Below are 22,202 nucleotides of genomic sequence, written 5' to 3' on the forward strand. Positions count from 1 at the left end.
CGCAGCAGAGATGAGGCTCTAGATTGTGTCTGGTGTTATGGGGCGTCTTTTCCCTTTGTATCCCACCCCTGCCCACACGCAGCTGTCCCCGGATGTGGCTTCCTCACCAGTCTCTTTTTGTCACCTCTGTTCCCTTGTCCTTTGCAGGTGAACAGAAGATAACGCCCCTGAGAAATTCTCCCCTAGCCTCCTTCAGCTTTTTCCCGGGAAAGGATGTCAGCCTTTGAATGGGGTCATATAGGTCCCCCTTCTCTAGTGCTGACACTGAGCTGCTCTGTCCACGGGCCCTGAAATACTTAATACTCACCCCAGCCCAGTGCTACTGGCGTCATCAATCCCATTTCACAGGTGTGGACGCAGACTTGGGAGCTCGGTGACTTGCTGGGTTACACCCAGCTGGGAAAGGCAGAGCTGGGTGTCACCCTAAGATCTTCCTCTCCAGGCCTGGAGCTCTGCCCACTGCCCAGATGCCTTCCTGGAGGGGCTAGAACAACAGCCTTCTCCCTCCTTAACCCTGGGTGGCTGCATTCAGCTGTGAGTACACTTTTTTCTCTGCATAGTTTAGAGTCTTATTAAAAACCACTAATTTGTAGAGGTCTCTCATGGGCTTCAGGGATTTGGGGAAGAGAAATAAGGGAGGTATTTGCCCATGCAGCACCTCATTGGGAGACTTGGGGTTGACCTAGCCTCTGCAGAGAGATCCAGGCTGATGTGGGAAGGGGGCAGAGCCAGCCTGCAGCCCCGCTCAGCCTTCCTCTGCTTTCTCCAGAGACAGGAGGGCCATTCCCAGCAGCGGTCAAGGAGAAGTGAACGGTAGGTCCATCCTGTTTCTTCCTTCACCAAAAGTCTCCTGAGGCATGCTTGGCCTCTGTGGGGAGGGGAAGACTGGGGACGTTGTCAAGAGATGACTTGGGACTTCCCTGGCGGTCCAGTGGTTAAGACTCTGCAGTTCCAATGCAGGAGGCGCAGGTTTGACCCCTGGTCAGGGAACTAAGATCCCAAATGCCGTACAGCACGACCAGAAAGAAAGAAAAAAAAAAAAAAAGAGGTGACTGCTGCTGGGGCCAGGCATCTTGCCAGGGCCCCTCAGATGCCATGAGAGGAGGGGCTTCCAGGCTGGTACTCACCCCTGGTTCCCCAGGGGATCTGGGTGGGATGGGAAGCTGGCAGCACCAGAGCCCTTGTAGAAAAAACCCAGAGAGAGAGCCAGCCTGCTCATCCGGCCATTTACTCCGAAGTTCCTGAATGACCCACAGGGCCACAGGTGTGCCCACGAAGGAGGCTGAGGAGCTTCCTGGCAACCTGATCTTCTGGTCTGTGGCATTTGACTTTTTTTTTTTTTACTTGTACAAGGGGTGACAGGTGAAACTTGACCTTTTTCATGCAGTACCACCAACTCAAGCCCTCATTCCTATGGCCTGGATCACGACTCTCCTTTCTGTGACTTTCCTGAATTAATACAGGGAAGGGTCATGACCTTGGTTATATACCTGCCAATGAATGCCTGTGCTAGGTGTGTGACACAGGTCTGGCTCATCCCTTATACTCTTCTATGTCACCCCAGCCAACACCTCATCGGTGTAGCCTCATCCCTCCCACTGTCTGCATTGCTTCCCTTCTTCCCTCAGCTGCTCTGTGAAGGTCCTCTTGCCTGGGGTCTTCGTAGCAAAGCTTTGTACTACAGCTAATGGTGCACCATCCTGTGTGTGACACACCCAACCAGGGCAACCTTGCTCATCCACACGCTTGGTGGCGGAGGGGCACTGAATACTTGGATGTGGTGTTTTCACTGGATGATGGGCACATTGGTGAATTACCCATAAGAATCAGGAGAGACCAGGATGAGATGCAGTAACATACATCCCCCGCACCCTTAAATCACAAAGCTATTCTTCTCCCTCCTGGAACATATCCATCATACGTCAGCAGGGGGCGCTGCTCTTCATCAGGGACCCAGGTTGAGGGCGGCTCCATTCTCCATGCTCTCGGAGGCAAAAAAAAAAAAAAAAAAAAAGCGGGAGGGGGCGGGGGGACATGCTAAATTGTACCCTTGTTCTTAAAGCTTCCATCTGGAAGTGATGTCACTTTGTTCACATCTCAATGACTACAGCAAGTCGCATGGTCCCATCTAGCTCAAAGGCAGTTGGTGAGCGGCCAGAAGGAGAATTAGAAATATTTGGTGAACAGCTCTGGTGACTATCACAATGTAGATTATCTTTGTGTTTTCCATATTGAAAAAAGCTGCAATTTTTACGTTGTCCAAGAATAAAAAGACTTGCTTTTCACAGTTTACATGGTGCATTTTACGTCTATTATTTCTGACAGATCTATCCCATTTACGGTAATTACCGTTCTCCCCGTCGTTGGTAAAGCAGAGGGTGAATGCACCTTCCCTCCTGTGAGCTCCCCCCACCCCACCTGGGAGCTAAGTCTCAGGTAACTGAGGCCCTGGAGTAACTAGCCATGCCCCCAGTGCTTGAGAACTTGGTGGGGCGTCAAGTAACGCCGGGTGAAAGCAGTTGGGGAATAGCAGTACCCTGGGGTACAGATGTGAAACTTTCCCTCTGCAGTCACAGCTTTCACTGTGCTCCTCTGCATAGCCTCCTTCCTCCGTGTAGGGGATCCCTTAGGACAACTTGGGCAGTTCCCATAACTTCCTGGTTACTTCAGGTATTTACAAGCTCAGTTCCAGCCAATGACAAAGCTTCAATCTCCAGCTTGATTTAGATAGTCCTCCCCTCCTTGCCCTGGCACAGTCGTTAACTGGCTTGGAAGAGAGAGCAGTGGGACTTTGGTCAGGCTCTGAGACAATGCGTCCTCCACTTTATCCTGATGCAGCTCTCCTGAGATGATGGGGTAGGGAAGAGGGAAAGGAACACCGTGGCGGCCTCCTAACAGACAACAGTTGTGGTCCTCTCCATTCATTGTAGCAGCTTCTCAGGTTAGCGCTACTTGCCCTCTCTGTAGCAGATGCTCAAATACTGGTCCTCGTATGGAGCCCACGCCGGGTCTGGGTAGGGCCCCCCGCTGCACAGGGCCTTTATGTGGGAAGTCCAGCTCTGGCTTGACCTTTTCCACACTTCCCTACAGCAATATACCCCGTGTCCACTTTGCTCCGAGGACCCTGCCTTGGGTTTTGTACCTGAATTATGGCTCGCACCTGGCTCCCTTCTGGGGTGTCCATTCACCCGTGGGAGACTTACACATCCTTCCTGTACCAGTTGATGGGGTGCAGGTCGACCCTCAATGGCTCCTCTCTCGGCTCTGTATCTCTCCCTCTTCTCCCCTCCCTGCTTCACTAGGTAGAGGGGACTGATCAGCAAATCTGCTGCGTCACAGATGCCCAGTTGGGAAAGGAGATGTCAGGCCAGCAGCCAGCTTAAATCCCCACGGACAATTCTCTCAGAGCCTCCCCGATTTTTCAGCTTCAAGGAGGGGAGGAAGCCACCCAGAGTTTCTTGTCTCTCTCCTTCCGCTCTCTCCCCCCAACCTTCTTTTATAGAATGGGATGGGGAAGGGTGGTTAGTTACAAAGCTATTTCAAGTATCATGCCCTCTTTGGGGAGGGTATCAGGCCCTAGCTGTTGTTCTTTATGATATGGGATACTGTGCATCTCTTTTTTCTTCACTTTGGGTCCTTATCACCAATTCCGGCAAAGTAGAAAATGTTCTCCCCTCAAAGTCCTATTATGGTGGGTTTAGTGATAGATTCAAGGGAAGATGATCCCAGAGAGAATCTCCCAGTAGCTCCAACTCCAGGCCCAGGGACCTTCCGGCTCCCACCATCTCAGAGCCCTAATGGGCCTGCCGTCCTAGACAACTTTGCCCTCGGGGCGTCGACCCCAGGACCAGGTAAGACTCCAGGTGACCCACTCACCTCCACTCCTCCCACAGACCTCTGTGCTGTATAAATACATCTCCTAAATTCCCATGAGCGGCCCATTTCTGTTATCCTTTAACCCCCTGTGATACTGGCCCAGAGGAAGGAGTTGGAGCTTTTTAAGGGGAGTACTTTTAGACATGTGCTATGTAGCTGCAAACAGAAACCCCAGGTTTTTCAGTCCCCCATCCTTTCCACCGCCCAGTGTTTAGCAACTCTCTTCTCTAAGCATCCCTCCTCCCCATTAAAGACGCGATCTCTGATTTCTGAGGGGTCACCCTTGAGACCCAGGTCGAGCCATGCGGGGCAGAGCTGACTCCAGAGTATTTAATTTGACCCCATTGAACCTAGGTCCCTTTAAAATCCTTGACCGGGTGTGGAATGGCCTGGTGGAGACCAGGACCCAGCAGAGCTCAGTGACCAGAGGAGGTCTACTGACTTGAGGCAGGAGGTTTGGGAAAGCTTTGCAGCATTCTCCTTAGGGAGGGTAGTGGGGAGTCAGCGGGAGATGGTAGGGAGGACCCCTGGGAGGCAGCAGGAGCCCAGCTGAGGTGAGATGTCAGGGTCTGTGTAGACCCTAGTGCACCTGCTGTTGTAAATTTCCCAGGGTCCTGGACTTAGAGTCAGAAGGTCAGCTTTTCATCCTGGTTCAGCCATTGGGCTACCTTTGGCTTCAGGTAACTCCCTTCACTTTTCACAGACAGATCCTTTCTGTCTGGGCTCTTTGCTCTTCTGTGCACAGCTAAACAGGTCCTGCACTACAGGAGGTTTGTGCGTTCCAGAGGATGAGGAAGCACACCAAATGGGAAGACACGCTGAGGGTCCAGAGCGTGAAGCGGGGCTGGTGCAGAATGGGGAGATGAAACAAATGCACCTTTAGGGAGTGGGACAGGAGTTAGAAAGCCTCCTTGAAGGGGATCCACATTATGGGGCTGTGATTGGCAGCAAAGGAAGAAAAACTATGAGAAGATGTGTATGCTTTAGAGAGGAAAGAAAATGCAGACAGACCAAGAGGTAAAGCGATGTGCAGGGGGAGGGGGAAGAGAGGCAAGAAGGAAATCAGGAGCGGCTGAGAGAGCCGTGGGGAAAGGTCAAGGCTCATAAACAGCCTCTTCAATAAGTGGTGCTGGGGACACTGGACAGCTACATGTAAGAGTATGAGATTAGAGCACTCCCTAACACCACACACAAAAATAAGCTCAAAATGGATTAGAGACCTAAATGTAAGGCCAGACACTATCAAACTCTTAGAGGAAAACATAGGCAGGACACTCTATGACATAAATCACAGCAAGATCCTTTTCGACCCACCTCCTAGAGAAATGGAAATAAAAACAAAAATAAACAAATGGGACCTAATGAAACTTCAAAGCTTTTGCACAGCAAAGGAAACCATAAACAAGACCAAAAGACAACCCTCAGAATGGGAGAAAATATTTGCAAATGAAGCAACTGACAAAGGATTAATCTCCAAAATTTATAAGCAGCTCATGCAGCTCAATAACAAAAGAACAAACAACCCAATCCAAAAATGGGCAGAAGACCTAAACAGACATTTCTCCAAAGAAGATATACAGACTGCCAACAAACACATGAAAGAATGCTCAACATCATTAATCATCAGAGAAATGCAAATCAAAACTACAATGAGATATCATCTCACACCAGTCAGAATGGCCATCATCAAAAAATCTACAAACAATAAATGCTGGAGAAGGTGTGGAGGAAAGGGAACACTCTTGCACTGCTGGTGGGAATGTGAATTGGTACAGCCACTATGCAGAACAGTATGGAGGTTCCTTAAAAAACTAAAAATAGAACTACCATATGACCCAGCAACCCCACTACTGGGCATATACCCTGAGAAAACCATAATTCAAAAAGAGTCATGTACCAAAATGTTCATTGCAGCTCTATTTACAATAGCCCAGAGATGGAAACAACCTAAGTGTCCATAATTGGATGAATGGATAAAGAAGATGTGGCACATATATACAATGGAATATTACTCAGCCATAAAAAGAAATGAAATTGAGCTATTTGTAATGAGGTGGCTAGACCTAGAGTCTGTCATACAGAGTGAAGTAAGTCAGAAAGAGAAAGACACATACTGTATACTAACAAATATATATGGAATTTAAGAAAAAAAATGTCATGAAGAACCTAGGGGTAAGACAGGAATAAAGACACAGACCTACTAGAGAATGGACTTGAGGATATGGGGAGGGGGAAGGGTAAGCTGTGACAAAGCGAGAGGGAGGCATGGACATATGTACACTACCAAACGTAAGGTAGATAGCTAGTGGGAAGCAGCCGCATAGCACAGGGAGATCAGCTCGGTGCTTTGTGACCACCTAGAGGGGTGGGATAGGGAGGGTGGGAGGGAGGGAGACACAAGAGGGAAGAGATATGGGAACATATGTATGTGTATAACTGATTCACTTTGTTATAAAGCAGAAACTAACACACCATTGTAAAGCAATTATACTCCAATAAAGATGTTAAAAAGAAAAAAAAGAGCCAAGATAGGTTGAGTTCGGGGGGGGGGGGGGGAGGGGGGAACTATGGTCGGGGAGGGGACGTGTGAGAGGAATGAAAGGCCTGGGGGAGGGGTGGAGGAAGATGGGTTGGGAAGAATGAGACACCTCAAACTGGAAAAACAAACTAGAAGTTGTCTGAGGTGTCTCTGCTGGGTTGCTGGTGTTTGAGGTTTTCACACTGGTAACTAAGGAGGGCTGCAGGGCAGCGTGTGGCTATTTTAAGTAATTTCAGAATAGACTCTCAGGAGAATGGCAACTGCTCTGGAAATCTGCTAGAGAGATTGTTCCAGACTCAGCTCAGGTCTCTGCTGAATCCAGGCTCCTGGACACTTCCACTTGGGTGTCCCACAAGCCCCGAAAACTCAATATAACTAAAACTGGGCACGCCATCTCCACCCACCTCTCCTCAGTGCCAGGCACACCAGCCAGCCACTCCCCCAAGCCTGGGACCCCAGAGCCCTGCTTGCTTCCTCCCTACAATGTCCTCCCTTCCTTGTCCATCCAGTCCATTGCCGTGTCCTGTGAACTCCCCCTCTTAATTCTCTCTCCCCTGGGACCTCCTTTCCAACCCCCCCCCCCCCGCCCCACTGCCACCATTCCATCTGCTTCCTTCAGTGGTCGATAGTTGTAAATGGTCTCTGGTCTCCCCTCCATCCACTCCCCACCTCAACCATCCTCCACAATGCAGACAGCTCAGACTGAGCTAATGAAAAGGCAAATCAGATCATGTTACCCTCCTGCTCAAAGTCCCTCAGTGGGGGGATACTGAATTGTGTCTCATCCACTAATTCATACGTTGAAGCCCTAACTTCCAATGTGACTATATTTGGAGATGGGCCCTTTAAGGAGGTAATCAAGGTTAGAAGAGGTCATAAGGGTGAGGCCCTGATCCAATAGGACTGGTGTCCTCATAAGAAGAGGAAGAGATACCGGAGATCTCTCTCTGTGCCCAGAGAAAAGGTCATTTGAAGACACAGTGAGAAGGTGACCGTCTGCAAGTCAGGAAGAGACACCGCCCCAGAAACCAACCCTGTCAGCACCTTGATCATGGACTTCTAACTTCCAGAACTGTGAGAAAATAAATTTCTGTTGTTTAAGCCACCCAGTCTGTGTTATTTTGTTATGGCAGCCTGAGCAGACTAATACAATAGATTTGGAGATGAATATAGTTGCCTTAGTTTAGCCCACAAAGCTAAATTTCTTGATCTGGTTGTGATCTTCAACCACTCCTCCCATACACACTCTCCTGAAAATTGTGCACATCTCATTGTTGTGATGCTGGCACGACACACTGGTGTACGTCCAGTTAAGCCCTGCTGCTTTCACATTCAGTCCACTCTTCAATCGTGTACATTACACCACTCCGTGCCCCACGCTGTTCAGTGCCTTCACTTCTCATGTCTTCTCCTGGGGCAACGATATCAATAATAACATAAATAATGAGAAATCTACTAGGCAGTGAGATGCATAAATTATATCAGTTATATATTTTAATCCCCCAAACTCTAGAGGAGGTAAAAGTACCTTAATTATGTAATGGACTGAAAAACATGAGACTTCAGCACCTTAGATGACATAGCCAGGGTCACTCTGCTGGTGATATGACAGCAGAACTTGAACCCAGGTCTCCACAAATAAGCCACCGTCTTCTCTCCATCACTTCTCCATACAGCGTTGCCAAACTGCCCGGGATGTGTGTCCTCACCTGTCTTCCTTGTATAGCTAATTATGTCTTGTCCTAAACTTGGCTCACCCAGTCTGACTCTTGGTGCTTCCTCCTGAATTCTCCTAAACTACCCTGATCATACCCTAGCTATGCCCCGAGCTTTCAGGAGGAATACAGTGAAAATTGCAGTCACTATTTTAGCATCTTTTCTTAATTTGTCACTGGGGAGTGGTCAGTGAAAATCCTTGAGTTGGTGAAAAGATTTTGCTTGTTTGATATTTTAAAATTACAATGAGGTATTACCTCACATTGATCAGAATGGCCATCATCAAAAAGTCTATGAATAATAAATGCTGGAGAGGGTGTGGAGAAAAGGGAACCCTCCTACCCTGTTAGTGGGAATTAAATTGGTGCAGCCACTATGGAGAACAGTATGGCGGTTCCTTAAAAAACTGAAGATAGAGTTATCGTATGATCCAGCGATCCCACTCCTGGGCATATGTCTGGACAAAACTATAATTTGAAAAGACACACGAACCCCTATGTTCATAGCAGCACTATTTACAATAGCCAAGACATGGAAGCAACCTAAGTATCCATTGACAGATGAATGGGTAGAGATGATGTGGTATGTATACACAATGGAATATTACTCAGCCATAAAAAAGAATGAAATAATGCCATTTGCAGCAACGTGGATGGACCTAGAGATTATCCTACTAAGTGCAGTAAGTCAGACAAAGACAAATATCATACGCTATCACTTATATGTGGAATCTTAAAAAATGATACAAATGAACTTATTTACAAAACAGAAATAGACTCACAGACATAGAAAACAAGCTTAAGGGATTTGGCCATAGTGTTTCTGCTAACATCTTTCACGGACTCAGAGTGCCTTATCTATTGCCATGATATCTTTTTAACACAGCCTTTCATCAGAGGCACTGGTCTTAGCACATTTCTTATCACTCAAATGTGGCTGTCTTGACATAATATTGGAATGACCTCTTGCAGGCTCAATTGTAGCACCAGTTAGGAGATAATACCTTGTGAGGTTGGGATGCTATCCCACCGAATGCAGCGTATGCTTTAAATTGGGGGCCAGTATACAGTGCTGACTTCTTCTAGACAGGATGCATAGGTCTGAGGATCAAGGAGTAGAGGTGGGGTGACCCCTCTCATCATTATGCCCAATAATCTTCTTGAAGAATTTTACTTTTTGCCCCTACAACCTTGGGCTCAGTAGGTCTGGAGGTCGTAATGCCTAACGGAGAAATGCCTCCACCAGGGAACACAGTTATGGTTCTGATGATTTAGAAGCTGAACATACTCTCTAGCCATTTCGGATTATTTATGCCAAGAAGCTAACAGGCAGAAGAGATCACTGAGCTGGGTTGGGTGATTATCCCAGTTACTTAGGGGGGAACTGGGCTGCTACACAATGAGAGTAAGAAGGACTATGTTTGGAACCTCGGGATTCATTGGGGGTGCCTTTTCATACTCCATTTCCTGAGGGTACTGATCAATGAAAAACTGGAGCAATACACCAAGAATTCAAATTCTGTGGGATGAAGTTTTGAGTTTTCACACCAGGTATTCACACCACTTCATCCAGCTGAAGTGCTAGCTGAGAGTAATGGGACATGGAATGTTTGGGAAAAGATGACAGCATGACATAGTAGAAGGTGTGTGTGCAGCGACTACCATTTACTAGTAGTAGCAATTCTGTACTAAGTCTTACTCTGTAAGACAGTTGTGATATTTTTTGGTAACCAACCATCCCTATTTCCCAGGACTGAGGGGTTTCCTAAAATATGTGAATTCCAGTACTAAACCCAGGAAAGTCCTGGAGAAACCAAGACAAGTCATCCTATTTATGCTCCTAACTCTCTTCTTCAACACTATGAAAGTAAACAATGCTGGTCTTACACACCCAACAGGTGCATATTCAGTTAATAAGCAGTGACTTTGAAATCTGGTGGACCTATGTAGTTAAGTCCTGCTCTGCCACTCACTTGCAGGATAACCTTGGCCAGACTACGTGGCTTCTCCCAAGGCTTCACCTCCTTCTGCAAGCCCTCAGGTATTTCTGTCCACCGTGACCCACTTTACTATTAGCATGAAAGACTCTATATGGGCTGTTGTCCCTTTCTTTGTCACTCTTTCTTTGATGCCAGACGTATCTGCCCCACTTCTCCAATGTTCCAAGGGGCTTGCTTGACCTGGGGGTCTTGGTGCCCCTTGGCCATCCCTCTAAATCTTAACCTCTGTGCCCCATGCAGTCTGAGGAGCTAGAGACCTGCTCCTGCTACAGAAGCAAGACCATGGAGAGCTTCTCTCCACTTCCGTGGAGCCTGCCTGGACCAACATATAGAGGGACGGTATGTTGGATGAAGTGGCCTGAGGCCATCCATCACCACCACCCCACCCCGAACACTGACAGTCCCCTGGAACATGTCAGACCCTGATAGCACCAGCTGTAAGGGATTTTACCACAAACCATTAATGTGAGATGAAAGGAATATTTCCAGAGTACATGCTAGGTATAGGGCACTATGATAACTGCTTTGAAAAATCGTTCATTTAACCTTTGCAACAGCCGTATGTCTGGATTGGAGAAACTGAGGCTAAGGGAGGTTAAAGTACTTGTTTAAAAATCCCACGAACGGTAAAAGTGGTATAACTGGGATTCAAACCTCACAGAATACTGGAGGTTAGCACCAACACGTGGAAGGCCAAAATGCAAAACCCAGACCTTGACCCCATAGCAGGTGTCACATGCATAAATGGCTCCAGGGACCAGGAGGTCCTGTGAATGAAAGTGGCAGGCTGGGTAGGGACTTTGGTGAATCGAGAACATAAAGCCTGTCTACATGGGGTGACCACTGATCAGCTCCATTGGAGTGTTGCCATGAGGGAAAGCCCACGCAGTGTGGCCAGAGAAGCCCAAATCCAGAATTTTACACAAAATGTTTGTTTTAAAACACTGACAAGCCTGCTGCCTCGTGTAGAAGAAAGCCACCTGCTGACTGGGACCATTCTCACTGGATTATTACGCGAGTGAGAAATGCACTTTTCATTTTGCTCAGCCCTGACATACTGGGGTTTCTTTATTATAGCAGCTAACATTGCTCTAAGTAATAAGTGAGTCGAGGGGATGGGAACGCTGCAGCTATGCCAGGAAAAAAATGCTGAAAATGACATGTGCACCACGGCTGGCCGTGTCTTTTTCACACTAATAGACAGGCCGTGGAGCCAATGGATTGCAAATGGACATCTGCTGTGTTCCGTCTGATGAGGTTGACGGGCAGTTTGATTACACACACACACACACACACACACACACACACACACACACACCCTGCTCTTGTATATATATTCTAGAATCTCAGTGTTAAAGGTAGAAGTAATGGGCTTCAGAGGCCATCTATTAAAACCTTATTTGTAGTTCAGGAAGCTGAGAGGAGGTGGCCTGGCTCAAGTCCACAGAACGAGTCAGGGGTGGCATCTCGACTAGTACCGGGTCCTCAGATTCCTCTTCCTCATTCTCTGTGGTTCATCCCAGCTTCTCTCTTGACAAAGCCTAACATCTGGATAACCCAGAAATGACCCACAAAAGGGGAAAGATGGGGCGGAATCGATTTCTTGATTCTGTGTCTACCGTTTCATCGGCTGAAGGGCGTTTTTCATGATCAACTGTGTGGCTGGCAAAAAATTGACTCTTCCAGCCAAGTCCTTCTCCGGGACTGCTTTTTTGGTGTTGTTTTGTGTCCTTTGGGACGCTATCCTCTAGCCGTGACAACTCTTGTTAACCCATGACCCCACCAGCCCCTGATTCGCCCCTGTGCCTTCGAGCATGCTGTTTGTTCTCGAATGTTCTTCACCACCAAGCCCCCTCAACAAGTTAAATCACTACTTATTCTCCCTTCAAGATCCTACCTAACTGTCCCATTCTCTGTGAAGCCTTCTTCAATTCTTGCAGGCTGAGTCAGTGTTTCTTTCTGTCATGTCCCTGTGATGCCCTGTCTATGCCATTCTTTGACCACTCATGGCACAGAACCGTAATTTTTCTTCACACCTTGATGGCTCACGTGCTTCATAGCCTTCTTCCCGTCACTTAGCTTTCGGAAAGGGTGACAGTACGTACAACGTGGTCGCCACCCTCCTCTCCTTACCTGAGTTGTTCGGACCAGGAGTGGACACAAGACACAAAGTAATCAGGCCGCGGCACCCCAACCCCTTTGACACGGCCTTCTACAAGGGTTCTGCCTTTGGGGACTGGCCCTTTGGGGATGGAAAATTGGCCACATTTTCTCCATTGAACCCGCACTCAGATTTAAAAAGGGACGCTCTAGTTCGTTGTGGGGAACAGAGCTGTGAGGTCATGGCAGAGTGTCAGGGCTGGTGGCAGTGCCGGCCACGTGCAAGACAAACAAAGCAAGAGCACGTTGGGAGGGGGAGGACGTGGACAGGCCTGACAGGCAGAAGGAGGAAAGATGGGGGACACCTTGCGGTTTCGGGGAGGTGGAACGTGGCCTTGCTTCCTGAGGGCTTTCAGGCCCCCGTGGCCTGCCGTGCTCCTGCCTTGGGTTCCGCAGTATCGCCCCCGCCCCCTTCATTTCTTGAACTAGCTTAATGGGTTTCTTCTTCTTGTAACCAAAAGAGCCTTGGTTAAAAGAAGTTCTACCGGCCTCTCTGGACTGTGAGTTTCTTGAGGTCAGGAACTCTGTCTTACTCTTCACGGTAGCACCAAAATGTAGCTCAAGGCACACAGGGTGCTCAAAACACATTTGCTGAAAGAGTCATGAATAAATGAATGAATGAATGTGCCTATTGGGAATTAATACAGGGCGCTGTTTGTCCAGCTGGAATCTTGCCCTACCAGGCCTTTCTAATACAAAACGCTCTTTCCCCTTTAATCATCACAGCTCCACCTCTTACGTCCTCCAGCGTCTTAAAGTCCAGACTTTGACAGGTCGCATTGTCCTGAAGCATTTTTTGCTTTAAAAATCCTGGGTCTGGCACATTGGCATCTGAGGACCTGACGGACACAAATAGGAGACACAAACAGGAGAAGACACTTTCACCTCAACCCCTTCAGCTCCAGAAGGAACCCAAGGTGACCCCCTAGACCTTTTCCTGAGGCAACATGGGGAGAAGCAAGCTGTCTTTAGAGAGATATAAGTATAGCTTTTATTTTTTTTTTTTAAACCAACCCAACATTTCCACTGGCAACTGTCAACATAGCTTATGACATGAACACTGTTTCTTTTTCAGCTATTTTTTCTTAAAAAATGTGTTTAAAATTAAACAGGTGTTTTTTAATTTCTTCTTTTCCCTTAAAAAATGTATTTATGTCAATGCAGAAAGCCTAAAGGTCTGTGGGCAGTCTTTTGGTGATTTCATATGTGTGGTTATTTGTGTGTGTGTGCACGCACGTGTGTAAATGTGTGCGTGTGTGTTTGTGTTTTAAAGCCAGGTCCTTTCAAAATTTGTTGGGAAAAGGTCTGTAGGGCACGCCAATCTCTCTATAAACCCAGGCTCCATGGGGTTACGGCAGCTTAGGTTCCTCCTACTGGGGCAAGAAATAGCCCACAGCCTGGAAAAAGAGCTTCAAGAGGTTTAAAAACAAGCAGGAAGGTGGGAGAGATGAGGAATTCCAGTTCCTGTCTTGTGAAAATACTTTCAAATGTGACCAGAGAGTCCAGGAGAGGTGGAAGGAGGCCCTCATTTTCTTATAAAACTCTAAGTTTTTGCATTAAATCAAGAGACACAGTCAGAGCTCTTAGTCTGGTGCATTAGGAAGTGAGGGTGTGGTAAAGCTGACATTTCTCAGAAGCACTGACATTTTACATATAATCTTTTCCCTTAAAGATCTCACTAGGTGGACATCGCATCTCTCCTGCCTCAGATATGAAGCCAAAGATGTTCTAGAAGGCATATAGCCCTTCTGTTCCCCTAGCTGCCCTATGTCGTCACATCCCATTCCTATTTTTGTCCCCTATCTCCCGTTTGGTGGGTCTTCCTGCAGAAGGGTAAACATATAGACATTGACACAACGAGACAGAATTGGAAAGGCTCGGGCAGGGAAGAGAAAAATGACTTCTTGTTTTAAACTGGATTTCGACAGAAGCTTGATAGAAAGCTGTGCTCCAGCCACAGCCCCAGTTCTTCAGCGCGCTGCCTGGGTGTGCAAACTTACTGCCACCCAAATGCCACCAGTCCATTCAAGAATGAAGAGAATAAAAGGAGAGGGGGAAAAGGACCTCGATGGAGCAAGAGACGGCTGTTACCCAGTGCGAGTGGGAAAGGGTGTGTCTGAAAGTTCGTGCTTCTACCCATCGGCTCAGACCCTGCGTTCCTTCACAGCACCGTTGTCACTAACCTCAGAGAGAAAAGACAAGATGAACAAACAAATGATGAGCGAAGCCTGATGGGAAAATGAAAGCCACCACGATAATGACGGCAATGAAAAGGGAACCCCAAGCCAGCCACGTGGATAGGACTCACTTTCGAGCCTCGCCAGTGGAGTGAGAGAATGGTGATGTATCAGATTGGACAGACAGGAGAAGCCCTGCCCCCGAGGAAAGCAGAAGCAAAGGAATAATCAGAAGAAGGTGGTATCGAAGGTGGCAAAAGGGTCTGACTATGTGATGGGTCAGGGACATCGCGGGAAGATGGGCTGGAGTTGGATTTGTCGCCATTGTTGGTTTGTATTGAATTAAATACTTTGTAAAATGGGTGTCTCCTCCGTTCTGTTGGATTGCTTAAGACTCTGCCCTTTCAGTTCACTGCCAGGGCCTAGGCGGGGGAAGTTCCTGGGGCTCGGGTCCTGACGCTGCCTCTCCAGGGCTGCTGCGGCTCAGAACCCCTTGATGTAGCAGTAGGCCTCCAGCGTGGCGAAGAGTATGTAGAGAAGCCACAGGCTCACAAACAGCGAAGTCGTGGCCAGCTTGCAGCCACGAGGGCCGCCCAGCTCCCCGCCCAGGTGGGGCCGCCGGCGGTACAGGAGCACGCTGACGCACACAAACGCGAAGATGGTGAAGAGGGTGACAGAGAAGGCCAGCGTGCCCGCGGACACGTGGAACTCCTGTCCCTGCAGGGCCCAGTAGATGGCGGCCACGGACCAGGCCAGGCCGATGCCCAGGAAGACGTTGACGGCGTTGCTGCCCGTGACATTGCCAATGGAGGCATCCGCGTACACGTCCTGGACGGCGGCTGCTTTGCTGGCAAACGTATCTGAAAAGAGGCAGACAGACAAGAGCTGGTGGGAGGCTGAGGCGCGGAGGGCCTGCCTTTGAGGGTGTCCAGGAAGGCAGCTGGGGCCATCAGGCCGAGCCTGGGAATGACAGGTGGGGGGCTGGGGGCTACCCCCAGCTCTGCCATTAATAAGCTGTGAGGCCTTGGATGGGTCACCTTACTTCTCTGGGCTACCCGTTCCTCATCTGCCTGCGTCTGAAAGATTCCCAAGGTTTTTTTTTTCTGGTCCTGGTATTTACTGAATGGGTTTATTGTTCTCCTTTGACTACTTTTGCAGTAAGGGGAGTTTGCTTTCCTATAATATCTCCCCAGGGAACCTTGACATCCAGGGAAGCTTCTTACAGTTAAGTGCCTGACTGCACCTGTCACACGGGGCATTTACTTACGTAACAGACTGTGAGTGAGCCCATGGGCTTAGCATTGCGCTAGGTGCTGGATTTATGGGGACAGAGGACATGCTGGGGAACCATGATGGGGAGATACAAGGGCAGCTGTGGACTCAAGGAAGACAGGGCTCTGCCTTCACAGTTAATATACAGAGCACAGGGCCTTGCAGGCTCTTTGACATCCCTTTAGATGTCAGCATGAACTGTAAGCACTGGAAGGACTGCCAGCCACCCTTTTATCTGACAAGTTAGGAAAAATAAAGTTCAAGGAATCTACTCAAGGTAAGTTATCAGGAGATTTGACCTGAAAACCCTCATGTTAAGAGCCCTTTCCATAGCGTCACCCTACATCCAAGGAGCTTCAGCCAAAGCCACACACCAGCTGAGTGGCCCACAGGATAACCTTCAAGCCCCTCATGCTGCCAGCTGTTCTCTGGACGCATTGCAAGGACTTGGATGTGCCCCAAACGCTCCCTTGCCCGGCTTATCCTGGCTTGCCTCCTTGTTGCCAATTTTCTCCCAGAGAAAACCTCTTGCCTTTTCTTGCCTATGACCTTGCTTTAAAATTTTTTTTTAACCTCTGATTCTCTGCAATTTCTTCCCACATCTGTTCCTTTTACCCACATCTGCTCCATCCCCTCTGACAGCTCCAGTCCCTCGAGGCCCTGGAGCACAGAAATAAATCGCACGTGGAGATTTATAAACTCCACATGGAGAGGGAAGCATGTCTGTCTTGTTTCCCATTATTGTCCCAGCAACCAGCACAAGACTGTATCAGGCTCAGTAAACATTTGTCTAATGAATAAATAAAGGCATGCTTGTTCCTCTTCATCTTTAGGTGTTTATAAGAAAAAAAAAGAATATGTAATTCATCAGATGAAAGGACAAGAGCTTGCAAAGCTCCCTCACCTGTCCTGCTGGGAGACACTTTGTACTCACAGGCGTCCTAAGCAGAGGAGGCTGCTGGGCATTTCTCCGGCACATCTTCAAGCAGGCTAACCTGCAGCCAGAGGGGAGTGGCCTATTCATCTGACGTGGAGGTTAAGAAACTGGCCACTTAACTTAAGCAGGTAACTTAACCTCTGGGGCCCCACTTGACAGACGAGGATAATGACACTCCTTATTGAATAAGGTTTGGGTGAGCATTACAGGGCTAAAACAGGTGAGCTGCTTAGCACACACACGTCCTGGCACATCAAAAGTGCTCAAGAAATGTTAGCTATCATTCTTAATAGTGGCAGTGACCCCTTTGACCGACTTCTGTGCACCTAAGGGGCAGAGGCTCTGTTAAGCTCAGATCTGAGATGGTAAGGAAGATAATGAGGCAAAGTGTGTAGGGGTCACCTGAACCAGGTAATATCCTCTTCGCAAATGCAAGCACCCCTCACTCTCACCTGGCACAGAGGTGCCGAACGCCACAAAGACAACAGCCGTGACCGAGTCCTTGAGGCCAATGGTGCAGCCGAAGTGGGAGGCCAGGTCCCCGATGATGGCTGTGAGCATGCCGATGATGAGAATGGAGACGACAAAGCAGGCCCAGCCGTGGCAGTACTCTGTGGGGGGCACGCAGGCAAAAAGCACCTTCCAGAAGACCGTTAGGAAGTGCATGACGTAGTCAAAGCAGGAGGGCAGCCTCTCCTCACCTGACTCATCCTCGTCTTCGTCCCCTGCTGCAGGCGAGACAAACAGGCCCGGGAAAGGACAGCGGGGTCAGATCCCCATTCATGAGAAAGTCCAGTCCAACCCCCATCGTAAGCATCACTGGCTGCACGGAGACTCCAGCTCTCTCCTGGGCAGCTGGCGCGGGCACCAGAAATCGGGCGGGAAATTGAAAACGAGTTGGGGTGCCCCCCTGGTCAGTTTGAATGCAGGGCACCCAGGGAGAGTGGGTGAGAGAGGACAGGGGAGTAGGAAAGGGAAGAGAAAGAGATGAAGAGAAAGGATGAGAGAACCTGAGAGGGACAGGGCAGTGGGGGAGAGAGGGAGGAGGATGGAGCAGGCACGGGGTTGCCTAGGTGAAGGAGAGTGAAATCAGCTGGGTTTCCACTCTTCACTGGATACCCGTGGGGCTCCTCTAATCTTCCTGACGTGACTGCTGCAATAACCTCGTGGTTCTGGTCATTTTCCACCCCCAGCAGGACAGCTTTCATTCCAGATCATGTGGGCATCCCGGGGAGACAGTGCCATCCTCCAAATATCCCGTGGGATGGAGCAGGGATGGGCCTGGTTTGTCCTTGCCAGGAAATGTGGGCAGAGTTGCCCATTCAGCAGTCCAGGAGGAGAGGACGTGCTGGCGCCCCGTCAAACGCAACCTCTGTCATGTTTTGACATAACCGGTGGCAGCAGGAGTCAGGACACTTGGGTTCCAACTGCAGCTGCGCTCTGAAGAGAATCTGGAACCTGGGGTCAATCATCTTTGGTTTCTGAATCTCGGCTCCCTCATTTGAAAAAGGAGGGCGTTAGATTATGTGCCTGATATTCCGCGTCTCTATAGGGGCAAAAGAAAGGTCCTCAGAGGTGGGACTGGGAGTATCTGAAGCAGGTGATAGGAAAAGAGGGGCAGCAAACGCAGCAGCAGTGGCCCTCTCTTCCTGGCTGTACTTTGGCTCTGGTGCTGGGACCTCAGGGATGTGACCCCGTGGGTTGCTATGACAACAAAGCTTCATGAAAAGAGACAAGGCCAGGAGTGCGGGGCAGTCCAGGAGGCCTCCGTGGTGCTAAGAGGCAATGCTGTGAGTGCTGGCAAGACCCCTCCCATCCCCATGCCAACCCGCATGCAGGCCTCTGGGATGCTAGCCTGTGCTGTGGGTCCCCACTGAGGAAACCTGTCACTCACTGCCGAGGAGAGGTCTGAAATCATCCAGGGCAGGGGTCTGTCAGTCAATGCAAGGTTTTTACAAACCCCAGACCCCCACATCTCTAAATCAGAATAGTCCCGCATTTTACAGAAAAGGAAGACCAAATTGATGAGGACGGAGTGATGAAAAAGAATTTCTTAAGTTCCCGTTCAGTAGCAGACTGTGCCGCTTTCTACTCTCTTTGCTGAGAAAGGTGGCAATAGTTCCCTTTTGGATGAGGAAGTCGAAGTACAGAGAGGATAGCTTGTCCCAGTTCACACAGTAGAACCAGGCTTTGAAACCAGAGGTAGCCATGCTCTTCTAGTTACCCCATAGTTCTCTTCCAAAGTGACTCAGTGAAAAGGCAAACATCTAGGGTTAGAGCTGGGAAGACTGGCCACAGGGCCCTCCCAGAGAATGGTGAGTTGTTGACATGGCTGTGTTCTTGCTTCCCTGGAGCCGCCTGTGCCCATCTGGTGACCCTCTTACCTGCACTGACAGTGATGGCCTCCATGAACTGGTCCCTCCAGGAATGGGTCCCCACAACCAAGGCCAGGTTTGTCTTCCTGATCAGCTTGTCCACGGTAGTCTGTCGGGAAGATTAAAACTTGGAACCGTGAGGTTAGAATGCTCAGAACCATTGTAGAGTCTGGTACTTCATGGGAATGAAAGATACCCTGTACTCCAGGGGGCTCCACGTGAGTTCTGAAAGTTATGCATGGAATGGCCTTAGGGGGTATCTTCTGGCACAGTGCTTTTCTTCAGTTGTGACTGCTGACATTGGATATTTAGAGCAATACAACAGAGAATAACACTAATGATGTCGGTAAACCTAGCCTGGAGTAGTGAATTTTAGTATATTTGTTTTAAAAATACAATTAACTAGTGATGATACATTTAGGAGCTTTATAGCTCATTTATTCCATAGGCTATGTTATGTTTCCTCACAATATTCCTAAGATACACATGGCCAGCACTGTTTGCTCCACTTTACAAATGGGAAAACTGAGCCTGGGATAAGTGAGTTGTTCAGTTTCAACTTCACGTATTCAGTGGTGACATTGGAACAAGACTCCAGGTCTTCTACCTCCCACCTCATTACTTTATTATTCAATTACATCTCACTTATGGCCTGACCTTGAATTCATAGGACTCTTCAATGATGACCTCTAGTTTGGGGTGTTCACCCAATATTGGCTTTCCCATTTCTGCTATCCTCTTGGCTTCCTCTTCCTCCACAGTCAGCTTCCTGTCTGTCACCTCTGCAACAAAGCAAAATCAGACTAGCTTTAGCTCATTTGCCATTCCCTGGAAGTCTAAAGCTCAGGGTATTAGGCATGGGCAGTGGGCATACATCAAATAGCTCTTGAGGATGAGGACTTTGTGTACTTTTTAGTGCCTTTTTCTATAAGGTGCTGAACACTTTATGATCATCAGACCATGAGAGTGTTCCTTGCAGGCCTGGGCTAAACGTTCCTCTTTTGATTTGATACCTGGGTGGGCAATCTGACCCAAGGATCTTCTGAGAAATAACACCAAGTGAGGTCCCAAGACGTTTGGTGAGATATCGAAGAGCTGGGAACCAAAGCCAAATCTCTTTAACAATTTTGAACTGTTGGGCATGACTGGTCAACTACTTCATATAAGAGTTCTTGGGGGTCAGAAGCACATTTTCACCCAAAGGGAATGTCCACTGGTTCCCATTAACATCTGTCTCCAACACTCTTGGGAGTGTTCTCCTCTATAAAGGAGGAAGAAGGGATATTTCCAGGAATATCTACATTTCATACTAGTGACTATTATCCTCACCATGAGAAACTTGGAAGATTTCCCCCCAAACTGCATGATTTCCAAATGAAAGATCCCCAGGATTTCTAAGGAACCAGGCACATTTCTTCTGAAACACAAATACTTGTTCAAAAACAAAACAAAAGGAAGCTCTTCCTCTATTTCCTTTTGAGGCATCCCCTGTCACCCCTCAGCATCTTAACTCAATCACCGGTGGTCCCTTCTCATGCTGAACAGTTAGACATTTTTTGCACTTCAGCTGGTGAGTCCATTTTAAGACCACTTCACCATGAAGACGCGTTTTCTAGATTAAAGTGGAATAGAGATTGTCTTTTTATTCCCCCTTGATTATAAAATTGCTCTTGGCGTCCTGTTTCTTTCAGAGCTCGTTTAAACATCTTTCCAGCCGAGTCCACATTCTTACATGCAATTAATTCTTTTATTTGGCTCTTTAATTGCTTTCATTCCACACAGTGAATCTCCTGGGGGGAATTCTCTAGTCCTTGAAGAATCTCAAGGACAAAATGGGTCAGAGGCCAAGAAGGTCTTCTCTTCTTTTTATCTTGGGAATTTGTGAAGCATGGGGAGGGGTGAGACTTGAGCTCTCGAGGTTGCAAGGAAAAGAATTCACTGGAAAGATGATAAGCCAAGCAGAGAGTCTGTTTTCTATATGAATTTCTGAGTTGTCTTGAATGAAACTGGTAAGAGAGTATGCGGAGGATTCCTGAGCTGGCTCTTCTACTCAGTGCCTCTGGCACCAAACACAGAAGGCAATCCCAAAACGCTGGGGAGCTGTCCGTGGTGCTGTCCTCCCTTTCGTGTTGGTGACCCCTTTAGGAAACAATTATTTCTCAACGATCAATGTCCTCCTGTACATTTCTATGCAGACACCTCCTAGCAGCCTGACTTCATTTAGTCCATATGAGCCTCTTATTAGTTAATTCTGAATGTAAGTCTGGCTATGAAGTCAGTGATCCTAGAAGCCAGACTGCAAGCCACTCTGAATAAAAGTCTTTGGAAAAAGATGTATACGTAGATTCTTTAAAAGCATGGGTACGCTTTTCCTCTACTTGTAGCTTTCGGCACCATATCGCAATGCCTATCCTAGTAGTGACAGTATTATTCCACTCCTCCCTCCCCGACTCTCCCTTGTCATATTTTACATGTGCCACAAGAACTTTATACCGATGTAATGAGCTCTCCAGTGACTTATAAATGTACCTGTCTAACCCCTTGTCTAGCTATCAGTCTAGCACTATATCCATCTGGCAGGATATTGATCTAGCCACTGACCTGTCTACCCCTGTGGTGACAGTCAGTTTTTCCTTCTAGATCTCTGCAGAAATCTCTTTGACAAATAACGAATCCTCTATCTTTCGATCTCCCACAGCCCCACAGTACCCCACAGAGGTACTCTCTCTCTGTCTCTCTCTCTCTCTCTCTCTATATATATATATATATATATATCTGTTAATTGATTGATTCACATGCCTTTAAATCAACTCTGATTTAGTATCTGGATTTGGTATCAATTCCTGCCTTTTTCTACTTCTGTAATTATCATTCCTTTACATTCAAATAGTTAATTTCTTGAGAGAGTCATAAGTCTCAAACCTAAAAGACCATAATTATTCTGATCACTTGTTTATGTAACTCCTCTGAATTTCAAGTGTAGAGAATAAATGACAGGTGATATCTTGATATTCAGACTGACTAAACAAACTCTTGGGTCTAGGAGAAGGAGGAGGAAGGGGAAAAAGAGAGAATGAGACTATTAATAGGATGGAAGATTAAACAGATATTGGAAGAGGAAAGAGCTTGCCAGGTAAGACTGGAATAGATT

The 22,202-nt window shown here is 47.9% G+C and overlaps 1 protein-coding gene across 4 annotated transcripts in view; it reads right to left on the bottom strand.

Annotated features, from left to right (window-relative positions):
• Window positions 1-11,455: 11,455 nt before the first annotated feature.
• SLC8A3 (solute carrier family 8 member A3) overlaps window positions 11,456-22,202 on the bottom strand; it is a 151,139-nt gene continuing 140,392 nt past the window's right edge. For 2 of the 4 annotated variants that reach the window (XM_049706212.1, XM_049706213.1), the window contains 4 exons: window positions 19,709-19,833; window positions 19,061-19,160; window positions 17,129-17,404; window positions 11,456-15,327 (listed from right to left, as the gene is read on the bottom strand). In XM_049706212.1, the coding sequence (XP_049562169.1) occupies window positions 14,951-15,327; window positions 17,129-17,404; window positions 19,061-19,160; window positions 19,709-19,833 (878 nt within the window). In that variant the 3' untranslated portion in view covers window positions 11,456-14,950. The remainder of the gene's footprint in view (window positions 15,328-17,128; window positions 17,405-19,060; window positions 19,161-19,708; window positions 19,834-22,202) is intronic. The other 2 variants (XM_004262177.3, XM_033422235.2) reach the window with 1 other exon arrangement.

This window comes from Orcinus orca, chromosome 2 (genome assembly GCF_937001465.1).
Source record: "Orcinus orca chromosome 2, mOrcOrc1.1, whole genome shotgun sequence".
Taxonomy (NCBI): domain Eukaryota; kingdom Metazoa; phylum Chordata; class Mammalia; order Artiodactyla; family Delphinidae; genus Orcinus; species Orcinus orca.